The following is a 12479-nucleotide window of genomic DNA, read 5'->3' as shown; positions in this document are numbered from 1 at the left end:
TTAATTATATATGTACTAGTAGTTAAAGAAGGTAAAAAATTAAGTATTTCATGAATATTTTTCTCCTAGATGACACAACTTTTTATACGTTTTAATTTTCGAAGAATATTTAGTGTCTTTGTTACATGTTCTATATTATTTCAAGTTTCTTTCTTTTAACTTTAATAACTTCTAAGTGAACCCAAACATACTTAAATGGAGAGAAAAGTACAAGTAAAGTTATAAACATAAAAATATTTTTATTTGTCTTTCCGATTCGTTATGCGCAGAATAAAATACAGATCTTAGCATATATTTACTCCAATGTATTTTATTCAACTCTGGCAACTCACCGCGTCATTGGCAATTTAGTTGGCTTTCTTCCAATCACATATATTCTGTTTTCCCACTAAAACACTGGAGCTTAAATAGTTTACTTCCTTTTCTTATTAGTTTAATCATTTTGTTTCTCTCAATATTTTCTTCTAAGAAATAAGAATTTAATTCAGATTTATTGAAACTTCTATTTTAATTTAAGCGCAAGTAATAACAACAGATATTATCTTTAAAAAGTATCTTTAACTGGTTATATTTTATATTTAGGATACTTCTTCGCAATTTTCAACAACTTATCATTAGTTCTTTAAATTAAATAATTTTTTAAAATAAACAAAGCATTTCAGCTCTGAATTTTATAGGGTTTGAAACCAAACTTTACACTTAATAAATTTAAACAGAAAAATCGCCACATGACGATTTAATTCAGCTATTTAAATTATTTCAAGTCACTCCCATTTAGTTGCTCTTCACTGGGAACGTTTTCCTTATTAGTATGTTTTTCTCACATAGAGAAACCACACTGCAGAATTATACAATTAGTACCCATTTATCTCACTTTCCTTCTTCGTCAGAATCCTCAGCCAAGACTTGATCATGTCCAGGCAACATTCGAGGATCGAAAGTCGTTTTAAAACACTTCTGAAAAATCAGCCTCGCTTTTTTCGATGGTGGTCTCGGAGGCGAACAGGGAATGACATCGTCGTCGGTTCTATCATGACTCCCTCCTGGATTCGATTTTCTCTTAGGTATCGGCGCGAATATATTAGGCACACTTTTATTTTTTGCAGCCGCGCTACACGAAGTTGGTGTACTTTTCCCAGGGCCATTTCCACTAAGTCTTATATTGGGTGCGTAACGCGTGTCATTTGTATCCATGTGCAGGTCCTGTACACTACAGCCGTTAACACTACTATTTAACGAGATTCTATCTTCCTCCTCCCTGTTATTTTCACTAGTGTTGAGTTTGACATTAGACGTTTGATTTTTTGTAATATTTTTCGACTTTATTGTTGAATTAGGGCCTGCCCTGGCTGCAGTCTTTGCATTTTTCCTTGGCGCTCTTTTTTGGACTGTCTTTTTCTTTGCGTTTGGCTTTACGGGCTCTGAAATGTCAGACTGACTGTCGACATCTGGGTTAAGAGTAGAGAGTACTAAATTTGCCTCGAATGATGGGTTCTTTAGAACGAAGACTACAGGCCTAGAAAATAATATTTATATCATACCTCATAGCCACTTCAAAGGTAAAAAATAATGTTAATAGTGGCATGAATTTTGAAAAATAATTTAAAAATAGATGCATGCAAATTTTTTAAATAATAAAGTTATATACCGGTCACGGATCGACTACAGTGGTTTTAAACAAGTCGCATAAAAGTCACATAAATAGCATGAATTTTCGAAAAAAAAACATTTCTTCAGGAATACAGAGTAAAAGTTTAAGATAAAGTACATAAAACAACAAACAGTAATTTGAATTTTTTCTTACTAACATGAAAACCTATGGATTTTCAAATTATGTTTGGACAATGCATACATAAATTTAACAAAACAGTACTGTAAAGAAATTTCATGAAATTCTACTGATAATTTTGGACTTTATGGGTATATTTTGAATCTATAAAAAAAATCCTTAAGTTCTAAACTTAATTTATAGAAGTGTTATTTTAATATTCTGTTATCATTTCATGAAATTTTCTATAAAACTTATCAATTCAATTCCTTATAGACGGATTACTATAGATTTCAGATATTTTTAAGATAATTTAAACAATTTTCTAAAAATAACTGTTTTAAATTCGAGGAAAAAATAACAATATAATTATAATAATAACATCAAATGAAACTAATTAAACTCTGATTTGAAATATTTGGCAATATTCAGTCAATCTTTTTTAATTAATTCCTACTTCCCTAATTTCAACAACTTTTATCCTATAAACAAGATAAGTTTCATTTTGAAGTGTTTTTCAATACCAGAAATTGCTACATACTTAACGTTTGAATTATTTAAAAATAAATAAGATTTCAATTTTACGAACGCCCATATGTACATATATCTGAATTATTCTTCAATGAAAGGGTTGCTCCACTTCGAAAATACTTCTTTTAAATTTTTAAACTTAACATCTTGTAAAGTAGAAAAATTTTAATGTTGTGTTCCGTTTAATTACAATTTCATTATTTTCCAAACTCCAATGTTTTTTTGAATTGACAAAGTAAAATTTTACTTACAATTTTCATTTTTTAAATTTAGTAAAACCCTATCCATTTGTAACTTGTTCTCAATTCATGTTTTAATCAGTTGGCGACCAAATATGTTTTTTTAAGGACCAAAAAAGGACACGCATGTCAACTATTTAGTACAACTTTTTTTACATATTATTTAAATTAATACAGGAATTGCATTTTACCACCTTGCATCTTATAGAACTTCTAGTTTTCTTTCCAAGTCCGGCGAACATTTTTTTAAACTTCAAAATTAACAAAAACAATTTTTACTGCAGGGTTCTAAATACAATTCTCTTGACACTTTTTTCTGACGCATTATGTTCCAAATTTTTACTAAATTTTGAAAAACCATGATTAAAATAGTTTTCTTTTAAATAATATCCATGCTGTCGTAAAAAAACTTTTACTTTAAATTTTTCCCTGAAAGTGCATTTTAGATGATAATCAAAAACACATTTTCAACTTATACCTAGTTTATCTTAATTTGTGTGTTTTTTATTATACTTTCATAAAAATATCTTATCAACTATAGAATGGCATCATAAAATCGTATGAGCCTGAAAAAATTACAATAGAGAAAAGCTTCGACAGAGTGTTTTAAAGTCTTTTTAAGGTAAATAATTTTGTTTTCTTGACTGATTTTGTATCTTGTATCGTTTTTGTGAAAAGCATGGATTTTCGTGTAATGGAGAAAAAAATATGAGTTTAGAAAGGAACAAATTAGAATAAGGAATAAAAGTTAAATATCTGCATTAATTGACAAGTAATACGACATTTTAAAGACAATTTTCGAAAGCTTTTTGATATTAATGAACGGCATTCGCTTTAGGAGTTAAAATACTCATAACTTTATCAGATCAGAAATTACACCGTCTTTAGAAAAAAATGCGGTAAAATACATGTGGTTTTATTTCCTTTAAACTGATTTGGTGGAAATATTTTGTATTTGATAATTATAGTGTAACGTTTTCAACAAATAAATATATGTTACTAAGCATTTATTTAAACGATTATTTAACTTCCGAAATTTCTTTTTCTCACCTAATTGTCGCCTATTTAAAAAAATGGTATTTTCTCTCTTTTTAAGGAGAATAGGTACTGTGATGACTGCTATTTTAAAAACAAAAAACTTTTACAATTACAATTTTTTAAATTGTTAAAGTTTAAACTGATTTTTTTTTTAAATTGCTCAATTCTAAGCTTTTTAATTTTGAAGGTTTGCAATTTGATACTTTATACTTCTGAGTGTGATTAATATTAAATCCCTGATTTAAAAAATCTTAATTTCATGCAATTAATTTTTTAATGAGATCTAATTTCAAATATATCGACAATAAGGCTTTTATTTTTAAATTAAACTTTGAAACCGTACGATTGCAATATGAATTTGTTCACTATTTAAGTTTCATACGAATGATTGTTGGACTTTTAGTACTAATAAATTATGATTGCATTTAGAATCAGAATTATATTTTCGACAAAATTTTCAAATGAAAATATGAGATTCATTACCTTCCAGCAGTTTCAAAGTAGACGTTTATTGGCAGATTAACCGTCTCTGCAAAATTTAAAATCGCCCTTAGTTCTTTTAAGCAAAAGGTTATACTTGTATCCGATCCTATTGTGTACTCATCAAATTCACCAACACCGAGAACAAGTTGAGTTCGTGTAACATTTGTTAAATCTTCAAAAAGAAAAGGGAATAAAAGGCATTTATTTTTAATAAAAATGTTTGTACAGAAAAACAAAATAATTCATAAAAAATTAACTTACTCGGTGCTTCATCTATGTAATTTCTAATTAGTACTTTCTGTGGAGTTACTTCCAGTGTTATTTCAATCAAATTCTGCTGAAAATTTTGCGTGACGTCTATGAACACTTTTGGTTGAGTTGTCAATTGATTAGGAACTCCATCCTTTTTGTAGGATGCCTAAATATAAAATAATTTTTCTTTAAACAAACTCTGGACTTCAATTAAACTTAGTTGGAATACACGATTTTACAAGGTGGCCGATGGACCAGGCAACCGGAAAATGACCGGGAATTTTTTGAGTTCGTTAAAACCCGGGAAATGACAATTAATTTATTTTTTGATCGGGAATTTACAAATTTCTAGAAAAAAAAAATATATCCAATCACTTGAAATATCATAAATTTCACATGGCATGACATAATGCGATTTAAATAAGATCGATTTTAACTTTTTTTATGTTCAATTATATTATTAATTTTTCAATTACGAAATCATTCAGTTAGTTTAGTTGTTGTCCTTTTCCCTGTTTTTAGTTGTTAATGAGTAATTCTAAAATCTTTTACTTAAAAAATTTTCATTTTAGATCTTTACTTTTTAGAGTGTATTTTGACTTTAAAAAATAATAAGATGCATTTTTGGAGATTTAAACCAAAATAATTGAACAATTAAAAGCGTTCAAAAAGTAAAATTAAAAGAAAAGTTGATCAATTGTAAACATACATGAATTATTTTTGAAACTGAACTGCTGTTCGAGTATTTAAAATGAAACAATAATTGAGTGTAAAAGACAATTTTGAATTTGTTCAAAATTAAAAAAATTGATACATTTGAACATTGGAAATTAAACTATTCCAATAAAAAGACTTATTAGTTAAGCAAATTTAAACGTCCGATTACAATTTGAAAACTATTTAATTTTTTAAAATAATTTCAAATAATTAAATGGAATGGCATGATTTCACCGAAAACGCAAAACCCCGATATTGACAAAAATTGAATTATTACCGAAATTATAAAACCGATTTTTCAAAAATGCCCGACATTAGTCTGATATTAGTAAATTTTCGACAAAAAATGTTTAATATTTTGTATCTGTCGTAATACAATTGTATGTGCGGTTTGAAATTGAAAACAGCTTACGACATTTTCGGGAATTTTGTTTCTTAATATCCTATTTCGGTAGTTATATTTTCGGTACTTTTCAATGCCTAATAGATTCCCTTATAGAGTCATAATTAAACTCTTTTCTAAAATATTAAATTCAATTAAGATTTTGTTTGAGTCTAAGATATTCCACTTTGAAGCCACTTTATTTCAAATTTGTTAATTTAAAAAAAAATGTGTGTGCATATTTAGCAATAATTGACTGTTCATCTAAAATGGGAAATTATAAAATAAAGATTTAAAACTAAACAATTTGAAACTGAATTGTTTGGTACAGCCTTAAATGTTTAAAATTTCAAAGTGCTAATTTTAAATTTCGAACGTTACAGTGTTAATTGTTCTATATAATTTGTTTTGAATATGTAAGTGAAAGTGGTGAATTTTAATAAATAAAAAACAGTTGAGCAATTATTAGTTTTTAACGACTTGAAATTTAAATAATTTAACTTCTATTTTAAAAAGCATCCAATTTTAAACAAATTTAAAATTCATACAACTTTTAATGTTTCTAACATAAAATTTCTTAGAATTATATAATTTTAAAAATTTATAACTTTATTTATTGATTCATTCTTCAGTTTAGAGCATTGAGGTTTAGAGCAACTTCAAAAGTTGAAAATCAAAGAATTCCACTATGAGTACTTTAATTGGCAGTTCAGTTTGGCTTACACACTTCAAATGAAAAATTTTTCGCTTTAGAACTTCAAATTCTGTAATTTCATTGGCCGTGACAAATTTTTGCAAATCGCAGAAAAATTGGGAATTTTTAAACTGGATTAAAAGGCCATCTTGTTTGAACATTTAGTGAATCATGTGTTTAATACAAATCATACTTTTAAAGTTTCGCAGTCTATAATTGGTAGACGATGCGTTTTAATGATGCTGTTCTTATATTTTAATATGAAATACAGCTTCGATGCATTTGGCTCCAATTTTATGTGGCAAGTTTCAAGAGCTTTATCCATAACATGAGGTGCTTTGAAAACTCCCATTGCGCACTAGAAAAAAACAATAACAAAAGTATAAATTATATTAGTTTATCCTCGCCACTTAAAATATAATATAGAATAACATTTCAAATCGTGAAAAATGAAGTTCATTCAATAATAAAAATAAAATTACTAAAATGTACCCTCATGGAAATTTTGCACTTCAAAGCATCTTCGTCCTGTAGATTCCCATAAGTGTAATATGAGAAATAATTTTTGAACATTGTAAAATCAGCAAATGCAGAATTTGACATGCTGACTGCTCTAAAAGATATCGAATCTTCTTGTGGCTGCACGTACATTTCATCTCCGATTTTTGCAAGAGCATGAATTGCTTTTGCTAATACTGAAAACATAAAATTCACTTGCTTTCTATTGAGGATGTTTTATACAATTTTTAATTTATAAAATTGTCAAATAAATCTATTGTTAGACTTTTTTGAATTTACAATAACTAAATGTTTATCAATTTTAGCATAATGGTCCTTAGTTTTCACTCTATAAATTTATTTACTCCCCACTTTTGGTCAAATGTGCAAAAAAAATCTCAAAATTTGAGCAAAATCGGTTAATATTAAGGGGTCGCGCAAAAACCATTAAGATCCCATTGATTTAACTCGAGGAAAAGTTAGATAATATGAATAAATCATAATTTTATAGGGTAAATGATTTTTAGCCTCTTTACAATTTTTGAAACTTTATTTTGAATAAATAATCACTAATCGTCAATTTAAGAATTGATAATCGTCTTTTAACTAATATTAAATTGTTCAAAAAAAAATTTGTTTCCAGGTAATTCGGGAAATGAACATATTTGTTAGAAGTTATTTTATTTTTACCTAAAAACTCTGTAGAAATATTTTATCTCACCAAATTTTCGACAGCTTTTAATATATTTTTGTATACTAATATGTTTTTTAGTGTACTCGTAAATGTTTAAACAAATTCAAATTGTTTAATCAATTTTATTTTGTTTGAACACTTTATTTTCGCTTATATAGTTGAACAGACACGCATTGTTTAAATTATTTTAGAATAATCTAAACAGATTGTAAGTCAGACCTTCTAGAAAAAATGTTAATGGAAAAAAACAAATATTTACATAAATAAAAAATGTTTGAATAATTTAAAAATAGTTAAAAGTTGATTGGGTATTCTTAAATAACCAATTAATAATTGTTTATGAAAAAAAAATAAAAAAGCATTAATAAACCGCAGTATTACGCAAAGTTCCAATTCGTCACTTATAGGGTTTTCTTTTGGGACCCATAAGAGTGTCTTTAAATCATTCACCCTCAACATTTATTATTGACTGTTATTATCTGACGAATTCTGAATAATATACTGATATACGGAATTATTTGTAACATATCATCGGGTTTAAATATTAGTTTTACAATAAACTGACTTTTCTCCATATTAAATCAGTGGGAAACTTTATGATCTTAGAACGACCCCTAAATATTAACCGATCTGGCCCAAATTTTGAGATGATTTTTTTTTGGGGGTATTCACAAGCCACTAAACATTATATTTGCACAATTTTCCCAATAAATCATTATATTTTTATTGTTTATAACCTTCCAACTTAAATTTTAACTTGAATAAAATTCAGCAGGCTATAATTTCATCGTAGTACCACTATTTATGTAATTCTAACTATATGGAATGAACAAAATACAATCCCAAGTTTCATAAAATGTTTAAATTTAAGTTTAAATTTCTAAATATTCATAATAAACAATAATTATTGTAAAAATCTGAGAACATGAATACATGACATAACCTATACAAATACACAAATGAAGAATTTGAACTTACTTTTGATGTTCGATCCAGAGATAACACACTTCATGGTGAATTATACACTTTAAACCAACTATTACACTACATCGGACATTCGATACTTAGTACAACAAATACAAATTTCAATCAATAAACATTATAATTTCACATATTATTCCTTGCCTTTGCTGCCTTTCCCGCTGATCCGCAACGCAAACTCGTAAAGCCGTAAAAAATGGTAAATATTTACCGGTGAATGCTGATTGGTGGAAATGATTTTATTTTTGAAAACCGGAAGATATTATTATAGGTTAGGTTCGTTTTGGCTGTCAGTTACTCCCATTTCCGCCTCCGTTTGACGTTTCTACGGTTTCTACAGTTTTCGTTTTCGTCGTTTCAAGCGGTTTCAAGTGAGATTTGTATGCATTTAAGACAGTGGAAGTTTATTTACATTGTTGAACGCAGGTATAACAATCGTTTAAATATGGTGAGTAGATCAATATCTTACTAAATAGTGTTTCTATTACATGATAAAGATCAAAGACATTCGAGGCCTAACCTCAAAATTTATTTTCAGTTGAATCTATTTCTCTTCTGAGGCTTTTGAAAGAATGACGTACCTATTAGTGTGTTTTTTTACTGACAGTAAGGAATTACGAATGCTTTTTTCTTGCTTAAATGCAAACATATTTTATTTACAGCTGGTACTGGTTTTGGGTGATCTACACATTCCTCACAGATGTAGCAGCTTACCGAGCAAGTTTAAAAAACTTCTTGTTCCTGGAAGAATACAACATATTTTGTGCACTGGTAACCTTTGTACGAAAGAATCTTATGATTATCTTAAGACATTGGCTAGTGATGTTCACGTCGTTCGAGGAGAGTTTGATGAGGTAAAACAATCTTATGAAATAAAATTCTTGTACTTTGTTACTCTTGTTTTAGTATTTACGTGAGTCAGTTTACTTTTGATACTTTTGTCTCTTTGTGCCTTTGTAGACTGAAATGAGACCTATGCTACAATAATAAGTTCAAATTTGTCCCAAATCATTGGTTTAAACGACGTAATTCAATTTTTATGGACATAAAAACAATGTTTTAACTTGAGAAGATTTCATTGTAAAATACTAAGTTTATATTATTTACATTCCGATCAAATTTATTTCTATCATGAGATAGCACTAACAGTTTTAATTTAATATTGATTGTTTTATTATTTACCTTATACGTTTTTACCAATTATTTGAGCTTTTCCAAATTATTCTTCCAATAATAATTTTACAACTTTTATCTATGAAATAAACATCTTAAGTTAATAACTGAATCTTATGCTATGTAAAAATGGATATAAATTGTGTCATAAATTATTGAACATCATTCTGCCCGTAACAAAGTTTAAACACCGAATTTCCAGAATATCAAATATAAGGAAATTTTTAAATAATATAAGAAATAAGCAAAATAAATTATTACAACCTAATTTAAATTTTTTTCGAGAAATTATGCATTATTAGTAATATTCACGTTCTATTCAATATTGTAAATTTACATATTTCCTCTTTGAGTCTTTTTGTGTATTTCTCTAAAAACTGCTTGCCGGTACCAGTTTTCTTCTGAATATTTTTTTGAGATGACTCCCGAGTGTTTTAAACCGTGAGTAAAAAGAAATCGTTGAGAAACAAGTTTTAAATTTCACTTAAAAGAGTAGGTTACAGTTCGTACCCTAGAAATTATGTTTTGGGGATGCCTCCTGAGTCTTTTTACCGAATAAAAGAAAAATCATTAGGCCCACTTAAAATAAATCATTATGTGATTTTTTTCGAAAGTATTAAGTTTCCCCTCCCTTTTAGATTTTGAAAAAAGTTTTTTTCTTAATATCATAAATGCTGCAAGTTATATAGAAAACTTTAATTTTAACTTCTAGGGCATAGGTATTTAAAAAAATATAATTTTAATTAAAAAAACACAATTATTTTTTTAATTTACTAAATGGAGACATTAAGTCGTAGGCTTTAATTCCGTTCGTTCAAAATTCAGTTCTCAGACAACTCTACTTTGAACAATTAATCTAAAACATTTCCAATCTATGTACAATAGGATAATTTTATCTAGATACTTTGTAAATCTGGTAAAAATATACGCAAAATAACGCTTTAAGCTTACGGATCACTTAAAACCAAAAATGGCATATTTTTGACATTGATCTAACTTTCTGAATTTTGGCCTAATTAATAAATTTTATGAGAATAGTTTCGAAATATATTTTAAATCTAGTGAAACTTTAGATTCATATTTTTTTCTCGCGTACTAGAAAAATTAACAAAAATGTCTGAAACTTATGTACAAAATGTTTTTCAAATTTTAAAAAAGCTCTAACTTTTTGAATTTTGGTCTACACGAAAAATTTTCCCGAGATAAATGCTAGAGAGAGCGTTAGGCACGCCCACGCTGTTGTCCTCAATGCAATGCATACCCTTTACCTCATCCTGGAAAGTTGCAGGGCCCGTAAGGTCACTATACCTACGCAAACTGGAATTCACATCTGGCACCATTCTCAAGAAAACCTTCTTGGATTCATTTCTGAATTTTCTCTTTGGCACCAATGAAGTTAACGAAATTTTAAAGTTCCCAAAAAATATGCTGAAAATACTACTCTGACGCTTAACGGATTTGGGCGTTTCTTGAAATTCTGATTCGAATGATATATACTTTTAGGAATCACTTTTCGCATGAAAAATTGAATGTAATAATTCTTCCAAATTACGGTAACTTTGAACAAGCCTATTTTTGATATAATAAACATTATTTCACTTTTGATAACACATACACATAGTTCGTTATTTCCCGAATCCAGACATACCACATAAGTCATATTTTTCACAATAATAATTTCGGAGAAATTACGCCTAAACGACATGTCTCGAAAAGCAGAACAATCCAATCTAAGCATAACACATCATTTACAATTATGAACAATGCTTTCATATAAAATAGTCGTATGAAGTGAAAATAAAGTTTAACATTTTGAAAAGGCTCCATATGAATTATCGTCTGATCAAAGCATATCATGGAGATAGTTTCGAAATATACTGAATTATTGCTTTAGAAATTTGAACACTTCCAAAAAGTAATATTTGACAAATTTCTTTTTATTGCGTTCCTTTCTTTCGCAAGCTTAGATATTCACAACTTTCTTTGAGAATATTTCTCCGGGAAGGGATTCTGCAATTAAGGAATCAGAGTGAGTTATAAATTTCGTAGGTTGCTACAGCGTCAATAAATTTGGACTTGACTAAAATTGAGATTGACTCCATAAAATTATTAAAACCCTTGGAAATCCGTTGAAATTGTTCACATATGTTGAAAATGAAATGGAATATTTAAAAATATTATAAAATATTGAAATTATATTTTACGACTGCATGGAAAATGTATTGAAGTACATTGATATTTGTTAAATCCCTCAAAATCTACGTAAAAAGCTGGTGAAAATGTCTTTGAAGTTTATAAAATACACAAAAATCTTGAAAAATTTTTCAAATTATTGTAGTCTCTTTCAAAGTTCTCGGAGTCTTTATAAATTTATAAATTTTAAACAAATCTTTAAAAATATTTGTAAGATTCAAGATAATTAAAAAATGGGTATAGACATGAAATGGATTGTGATTAACCCACGAATTAATGTATTAAATAAAAAGTGACTAATCTTATTTTATACATCATCCTTATGTAAAAATAATTGTTTCTTTTTGAAGTCAACTTTGTTTTAAAAATACTGTTTCAACTGATAATCAGCTCGTTCATCTGACGCACGCCAATTTATGTCCGATTGAATTAAATATGATAATTGAGCCACTGGATGCAATAACTCGCTGAGCGCTCAAAAACGCGTAAAAGTATTGTCTGCGCGGTGACATTACGAGTCAAAATCAAAAGTCCGAATTTGGAAAAATGAAAAATACTGCTCGATAGCTTTTTAAAAATGAATGCTTGTACCCGTTTAAACTTTTTTCGTAAACATTATAGTTTCCGCTAAAAAAAATAAAAACTGATGATTTTTGAATCGAAAAATCCATGTTTTTCAAAACTTAAATCGCCGCTGAACAGCCATTTTTCAACTTATAAAAATTTTTTTTTTGAGTTCTGTTCAGGAAGGTCTAGCGTTGAATACAGCATCAAAAAATATATCAAAAGTTAATATTAATTGAATGTTTTTTTAATCCGAATGAAAAACCATGTTT

General features: G+C 27.9%; 2 protein-coding genes across 2 annotated transcripts in view; one reads left to right on the top strand and one right to left on the bottom strand.

Annotated features, from left to right (window-relative positions):
- Nucleotides 1–219: 219 nt before the first annotated feature.
- Nucleotides 220–8437, bottom strand: LOC117179756 (cell cycle checkpoint control protein RAD9A). Its single transcript, XM_033371833.1, has 6 exons — nt 8275–8437; nt 6597–6799; nt 6298–6462; nt 4321–4477; nt 4060–4231; nt 220–1516 (listed from the first exon to the last, which is right to left on the bottom strand). The coding sequence occupies exons 1-6, from the start codon at nt 8306–8308 to the stop codon at nt 871–873; spliced, it is 1377 nt and encodes a 458-aa protein (XP_033227724.1). The 5' UTR covers nt 8309–8437; the 3' UTR covers nt 220–870.
- Nucleotides 1301–12479, top strand: part of LOC117179757 (vacuolar protein sorting-associated protein 29) — a 17112-nt gene continuing 5933 nt past the window's right edge. The window contains exons 1-3 of the mRNA XM_033371834.1: nt 1301–1559; nt 8549–8725; nt 8940–9131. Of these exons, the coding sequence (XP_033227725.1) occupies nt 8660–8725; nt 8940–9131 (258 nt within the window). The 5' untranslated portion in view covers nt 1301–1559; nt 8549–8659. The remainder of the gene's footprint in view (nt 1560–8548; nt 8726–8939; nt 9132–12479) is intronic.

The sequence above is a fragment of the Belonocnema kinseyi genome, chromosome 9 (assembly GCF_010883055.1).
Source record: "Belonocnema kinseyi isolate 2016_QV_RU_SX_M_011 chromosome 9, B_treatae_v1, whole genome shotgun sequence".
NCBI classification, from domain to species: domain Eukaryota; kingdom Metazoa; phylum Arthropoda; class Insecta; order Hymenoptera; family Cynipidae; genus Belonocnema; species Belonocnema kinseyi.
The sequence above is the reverse complement of the archived record's forward strand: the minus strand, read 5'-3'. Positions and strand labels throughout refer to the sequence as shown.

What these genes read in the sequence shown, in the direction of transcription:
- LOC117179756 (XM_033371833.1), bottom strand. Translation starts at nt 8,308, where the DNA reads ATGAAGTGTGTTATCTCTGGATCGAACATCAAAA. An exon ending in TAGACTGCGAAACTTTAAAA is followed by an intron (nt 4,478 to 6,297) that starts GTATGATTTGTA and finishes TTTTATATTTAG; the next exon opens with GCATCCTACAAAAAGGATGG. An exon ending in TACTTTGAAACTGCTGGAAG is followed by an intron (nt 1,517 to 4,059) that starts GTAATGAATCTC and finishes ATTATTTTCTAG; the next exon opens with GCCTGTAGTCTTCGTTCTAA.